The sequence below is a fragment of the Podarcis pityusensis genome, assembly GCF_964106645.2.
Source record: "Podarcis pityusensis genome assembly, chromosome: 17".
NCBI classification, from domain to species: domain Eukaryota; kingdom Metazoa; phylum Chordata; class Lepidosauria; order Squamata; family Lacertidae; genus Podarcis; species Podarcis pityusensis.
This window is the reverse complement of record NC_138042.1, coordinates 7,952,605-7,959,820: the sequence shown is the minus strand read 5'-3', so window position 1 is coordinate 7,959,820 and position 7,216 is coordinate 7,952,605. Positions and strand designations below refer to the sequence as shown.

The 7,216-nt window shown below is 42.3% G+C and overlaps 1 protein-coding gene across 3 annotated transcripts in view; it reads left to right on the top strand.

The window, feature by feature from the left end:
- The first annotated feature begins 3,149 nt into the window (after positions 1 to 3,149).
- Positions 3,150 to 7,216, top strand: part of DENND1C (DENN domain containing 1C) — a 55,616-nt gene continuing 51,549 nt past the window's right edge. For all 3 annotated transcript variants that reach the window (XM_080988110.1, XM_080988109.1, XM_080988108.1), the window contains exons 1-2: positions 3,150 to 3,199; positions 4,156 to 4,292. In XM_080988110.1, the coding sequence (XP_080844236.1) occupies positions 4,276 to 4,292 (17 nt within the window). In that variant the 5' untranslated portion in view covers positions 3,150 to 3,199; positions 4,156 to 4,275. The remainder of the gene's footprint in view (positions 3,200 to 4,155; positions 4,293 to 7,216) is intronic.

Genomic DNA, 7,216 nt, shown 5'->3' with positions numbered 1-7,216 from the left:
GGAAGAAATTTAAGAATTATTTACAAAAACATTGTAATTTGAGCGAATGCTAAATAAGATGCTAGACCAAAATAACTGAGCACCACTAAACTTAGAAGTTTTTTTTTTTTAAGAAAATAAGTAAGACTGTGAAAATTTAACTCCTTTCGAGAACTATAAGATTATGAAACATAGAAGGGATATAAGAATCTAAATAAGATGATAAATTGCTGACAAAATGTTATAACGATGAAAGTGGGAGCGGGAGATGTGAGGAAGTCCAAAGAAAATGTGAAACTATGTTAAGACAAATGTTATATTGTTTATTATGTTTATTTCTATTGTAAAACCCAATAAATTGCTTTAAAAAAAAACACAAACAAAATATGAGCACTGTTCGAGTAAATATTAAAGTGTTTAAATAACTGCATGTTGCTTTCAGGTGTACTCTTTAGCCATAATAATGATAACACGGAAAAGGTGGGAGCAAGTTTATCCCCCAGTGAGCAAATGGATTATGTGGAATACCGCTTATAAGTTTCCTCCTTATACCTTCACAAGTTAAAGGGACAGTTTCTCAATTTACAAAGATTTTTAAAAATATTTTTACCCCTTAGGTTCTGGCCCAGTTCTCCCTCTTACAGTGGAACCCTGGGTTAAGAACTTGATTCGTTCTGGAGGTCCATTCTTAACCTGAATCTGTTCTTAACCTGAAGCACCACTTTAGCTAATGGGGCCTCCTGCGGCTGCCATGCCGCTGCTGCACAATTTCTGTTCTCATCCTGAAGCAAAGTTCTTAACCCGAGGTACTATTTCTGGGTTAGCGGAGTCTGTAACCTGAAGCGTCTGTAACCCAAGGTACCACTGTATTACTCACCTGGCTTGTAAACTGCAAGTGGAAAATCACCTCCATTTTAAAAAGAACTAAAACAGTGCATAGCAAATTAGCATGTCCAGGAGACAGCTAGGCACTGATCCTTTCCCCCTGACATGCTTGTTTTCTGCATATAGAGGGAGCAGGCATTGCTTTATATGAGCTCCCATCTGCAGGCTGGCACATGTTTGCTACCTCCCTAAGAACTAGGCCACTGTGATGCTTCTTGTACCCTGACTGTATTTTTTTCAGTACAAATGTTTTCAAAAGCCTGGCTTCTGGGAAGTGAGCTGCTCAACAGCTGGCCTGGGATTTTGTCCCAACATGTAGTAAGCGTTCCCATGACCTCACATTCCCTTTGGAGCACGTGCGCCAATTCTTGCTCACAGATGGCAGCAGCTTAATGCCATTCCAGAGAGCTGTTGCTTCTGACATGTTCCTCCCCTTTTCCAACATAACAGGCAGAAGCAAAATACCATACATACAGCCAGAGGCTGCAAAGAGATGCAGAACCAACTCACGTCTACACATTTTCCTATCTGTTTCATTGTATTCTGTGTCTGCCTGTCAGGAAGTCAGTGGAAAAGAGAAGCTGCAGAATTAAGGATAATATTGGGAAAGTTCTTTAAAAAGGAGAAGGAGAAGGAGGAGGAGAAGGAGGAGGAGAAGGAAAAGGAGAAGAACTGAAATATTATTCTGATATAGTTAGTTTATTAAATAGGTAGTTTATTAAATAGTTGAGTACAACATTTGATTCAGAATATATTTTTTCTTGTTTTCCTCCTCTAAAAACTAGGTGCATCTTATGGAGTGAAAAATACGGTAAACAGAAAACCCTTTAAAATATCAAAATTACAGTGATTCTACATCAGGGTGGACTCCTTCCCTTCCAGGCCATTTAAAAGCATCACTCTTTGTCTCCAAATCCAAACCTGCAATACCTTTTTTCCTGTCCCTGACAGCCCTGCTCCCCACCCTTGCAGGTACTCAGTCTGGAGAATGTCTAATTTTGAAATATACTCAGAGTCCTGTAGTGATTTCATGCTCTTTATTGCAGCTTGTAAAACAGTGATTGAATTGCCCCCCAAACCTCAGGCTTTTATATACATTATTTACACAATGAGTTCCGTCTGATTGGCTGATTCTGCTTCCCTCCTGGAGCCTGATTGGTCTTTTCCTGCAAGCCAATCAGTTGTTGCATTCTAGGATTCTACTTGCCTATTGATCTAGGATCCAAGCTTAGTGCATAACAAATTTAGTGAGTAAGACTCCTTGAGGAAGCATGAATTCCTATTAGCAAGCAAAGCAGCTGAGCAAAGGCTGGTTACCAAGTGGTCCTAAGTATGCCATTTCATACTCTCTACATCTTCCTGTGGCAGGAAGTTTCAGGAGTTGTTACTAGGTCATTTTACTTAAAAAGAGAATTGTCACATCTTTTTGTTTGACAAGCTGGGCAGGACAGAGCGAATAGTTAAGGGCCACCATTAAAGTTTCATCAGTTCCTCAGATCTTCTTCTTCTTCTTTGGCAATCAATCATAGCCAAGTAAGATTGTCTTCCATGAAGGAAGAGATCCCAACAAAAGAAGAGTGGCAGATGAAGTTAATGGACTACGCCGAATTGGCGAAATTAACTGGGAAAATTTGGAACCAGCAGGACGAGACCTTTTTGAAAGACTGGAATAAATTTGCATTGTACTGTATTGGAGAGACAATTGTAAACAATTGGCATCGTTATCAGCTATTATCAATATGATGTTTAAATGGTGTATTTAAGATTTGGATTTAAGGGTAATAATAATAACAAAATGCAATATTAGAGTATAATTAGGAAAACCATTAGTTGAGAAGGAGAGAAGTCTCAGGCCAAGATGGCCAAGTGGTTTTTATATATTATATGTAAGATGGATGTTTTGCAATTTTTTTTTAAAAAAAAAATCAATAAAAATTATTTTTTTAAAAAAAGATTGTCTTCCATGAACACAGTCTTAACAGTGTGTCCGTAGGTGACTGTAGAGGCCAATTCTGGATCCACACGCCCTTCCACAGTGGGGACATAGTTGAGGGTTGATCATGGTGAGGGTTTGCCAAACATGTCTTCCTCTTAGCATGTTTCTCCCTTTCTCTCCGCACATGACCAGTCCAACAAAGTTAGAATCATAGAATCATAGAATCATAGAGTTGGAATAGACCACAAGGGCCATCGAGTCCAACCCCCTGCCAAGCAGGAAACACCATCAGAGTTGATGTTGAAGAATCACTGCTTCGACACTGGTGATCTTTGCTTCTTACAGTACACTGGCATTTATAAGTGGTCCATGTTTCGCAAGCATACAGTAAGGTTGGTAGTACAATAGCTTTGTAAACAAGCATTTTGGTTTTCCTGCGAATGTCCCGGTCCTCAAACACTCTGCACTTCAGTTGGGAGAAAGCTGCACTCACAGAGCTCAGGCAATGCTGGATTTCGGCGTCAATATCGGCGTCAATATCGGCCCTTGTGGAAAGATAACTGCCCAGGTAGGAGAAGTGATTGACTCCAGCGTTACACCATTGAGTTGGATTTGTGGGACTGCAGAGGGGTTGTTTTGTGCTTGTTGATGCAGCACTTTGGTTTTTTGGATGTTGTGTGATAGGCCAAGCATTTCGTAAGCTTCTGCAAAGATATTTAGGATGGTTTGGAGGTCATCCTCTGAGTGTGCGCACACTACGTTGTCATCAGCATACCGTACAACAGCATACAGCCCCCACCTCCCTGCTGTTTCTTGTCAGCCAGCTGCAAAAATGTGGACTTCCTTCTTTTTGCTGGCTACATTTAGACAGCCACACTGTTTCTCCTTTCTCACACGCACACAAGAAGGGTGTGCAGTAGCTAGTAGCCACCAGTTACCAAAGGCTAATCCAGTCAGGAATCCAAAAGCACTGGGAGGAGGTAATGGTGCTGATCCAAAGAGGATGCAGGCAACGATCCTTGCAACTCTCTAAATGCCTCCAAGCACCACAAAAGCAGGAGTAGAGAAAGGCCGTACTGCCAGCAGAAACATCCCTTTCCTCCTTTCCCTTTAGTCTAAGGCCTAAGCTGATCCAAAATTCTGCTCGCCTCCCAGAATCTGCCGCTAACCTGGCTTGAAGGTTCAGGTGTGCTGGGAAAGGAAACAGCAAAAAGAAAAGAGCAAGACTCAAGCAACAAGCACCCCTCCCCCCCAAACTTCCACCCTAGCAGTGAGCTAAGGCCTCATACTTCCTCTAACAAAAAGCCACAAAGGAAATGCCCTGCATGTGTTTTTTTTTTCTTTTTATGCACCAGACTCAGCCCTAGAGAGATTTGTCACTTTTCAGGGCTTCAGTCCACTTGTTCAGATGCAAGGAAAGATAGTCCGCCGTGGTGCTTCAGCAGATGACAATGTGATGGAATGAGCCAAGGACGATGGGATCCCGGATCAAGTAAGACCATGGGCTGCAGGGTAGGGGATTGTGTCTGCAAAGCCTGCTCACCTTCACTTTCCTTCGGTTTTAATTCTTCCATGCAGCAAAGTAAATCAGGATCTACCTGAAACTATTTCCTCCTCCAACTGACCTGAGAGTTGTATCCCACTAGAACACCTTGCAATGCTGGAGGACATGCTATGGGCCAACTCTTCAAGTTGTGTGTTGCTGGGATAATTAATTGCTGATTCAGGCCAGATGGCCGTGCATGGAAATCTCTTGGCTTGTAAACAGTTTTAGGTCCAGGGTGAACAACCTGTGACCCTCCAGTTGTTGCTAGACTACAGCTTCCATTATCATTATTCCATTATTACTAGTGGCCATGCTGGCAGGAGTTGATGGACATTGGAGTTCAACATCTGGAGGTTCACAGTTGTCCACTCCTGTCTTAGGAGGTCATTGTGTGTGGTGGGATTCTTGAAGAATCAACAGCCATTGGGTTACAAGAGCCAAGACATCACAGAAAATACTGGTAGGATAGGAACAGATAGGATAGTCATTTATTTGTCTTCAGAAGCTGGCCATGGTAATAAAGGTCATCTCCTGCAAGGGACTTTGCTCTTCCCGTATTTTGTTTTCTGCTGATGCCACTGATGATATAATGTCTGTCCTAAATGGCAGCTACTTTCCAGATTCTCTTTACCAGTTCTGGTACCTGATATCACTTTTTAACCAGAGAGAACCAGGAAGAAAAGTAGAAATATTATTCAGTCTGGTATCTCCAAGGCACAACATTCCTGGCATGAAATTCAGCTCAGGTACTTCAGATAGGCTGCATATAACTTAGGTGCACACAGACTTGTTTATTGCTTCAGTTGCGAGGGCACAATTAACATTTCTGCCCCACCCCAGTCTACCATTTCATGCCTTCCAATTGCCTCTTTATTCCTGACATGTTGGAGCAATACAAACTAAAGTCTGGCAACTCTGATGTAAGAAAGGAAATACTCTGAGCATGTGCAGTTTCACATTTCAAACTCACAGCACCCTCATGACCGCAGGAATGAAATATTTTTTTGCTTCATTGATCCAAAAAACAACAACTATGAATAAGCACCATTTTGCAAGGAAAAGTACTTGTAAGGCAAAAATAATAGAATGAACATGTGTAACCATGCATATACCTGATCAGGGAATACACACCTTCTGCACATGCAGTCAAAGTGCCAAATAGCCACTATTTTTGGAGACAAATGGTGTATATCTGATCTGACAGGGGAAACTTTGAGATTAATTCCTATGCTGCTTTTGTTTTATGTGACTGAGGATAAGGATGATATAGGCTTAGGAACTACTAGTACAGAGATCCTGTTTAAAGTTGGAAAGATCGAGTGGGCTAGATGCTAGAATATGGCACTCTCAGCAATCTGCATCTAATTGGGAATCGTTATTAAACTGCTTGGAGCTGATATAAATGGACAAATTAACCAAACTGATATGAAGGAAAGAAAGTAGACTCTGAAGTGTTAACTTTACAGAGAGATGGACCTATTTTACAGATTGTTAAAATATATTATATGGAGATGTAAGACTGGAGACTTCAGATATTAAGGATTAAGTTTGCCTCTATCATTTTTGGATCAGTTTGATCATGCTGAAGTCACAGAATGTTGGGAATCAGATGATGATCATGATGATTTATTGAATTTATACACTGCTCTATACCCAGCAGTCTCAGGGTGGTTCACAGAACAAAATCAAAATATAAAACCACAATATATATAATCAAAATAAAAAATAACCCAATAATAACCCCCCCACACAAAAAACCCCCACATTTTACAAGGGCATACGATGTAAATCAGACCAACCAAAGGCCTGGTTAAAAAGGAACATTTTTGCCTGGCGCCTAAAGGTGTATAATGAAGGTGACAGGTGGATTTCCCTGGGGAGAGCATTCCACAGATGAGGAGCCACTGCAGAGAAGGCCCCGTTCTCGTGTTGCCACCCTCCGGACCTCTTGAGGAGGCGGCACATGAAGAAGGGCCTCAGAAGATGATCTCAGGGTCCGGGTAGGTTCATATGGAAAGAGGCGGTCCTTGAGGTATTGTGGTCCTGAGCCATTTAAGGCTTTATAGGTCAGCACCAGCACTAAAAATGCATACCCACAGACATAGGATGTGTGGCAAAACGTTGCAGTTTCCTCACCTCCCGCCTGATCAACGCCCTTGCCAGTCTGCCACACCTTCCTCTTTCCCCTACAACCCAGAATCTTGCTTTTATTTTCCAACATGACAGGCAACATTCTGCGGCTCTTGAGCATGGCCAGTCCTCATTGGGATGGGAGGGGATCTTTTTGGAGGGGCGCCTAAGGGTTTGTCTGGTTTTTTTAAATTAAAAAAATACTTCTGCAAACTTGGAGTTTACCAGAACATGCAGATATCTCCCTGTTATCTCTCAGTGGCTCTATTTCTGTCGGCACTCACCACCTGAGTTCAGTATCACAGGAAGTGTGTGTGTGTGAATATACTATATTTGTTCTAGTTCGTCATCACACTATTTCCATTGGTTGTTTCCCAAAGGTCTAAAGGCAGGAGTGGGTTAAGGAGAAGTGGGCAGGAAGGGGGGAAGGGGTACTGACGTCTGTAGCAAATAATTGCACGGGTTAAGGGAAGACTGGGCTGGGAGAAGGGTCTCTTGGTGTGTGGTGGTTTTAATTCTTTGGTGATGGTGGGAGGAGAGAAAGGAGAAGCAGGGGCAGATGGAATTAAGGGAGGGTAAGGGTGGCATTTGGAGGAATGAGGTGGAATATGAGAGGCAGAAAGTTGTGTGTGTGAGAGAGAGAGAGAGCTTTAGGGTCCTGGTGATCTGGGGAAGAAAGCTGGAGAGGAGGAGGAACTGAGAAGGAGCCTGGCCCACCCATGAGGTGAGGTGAGGCCACT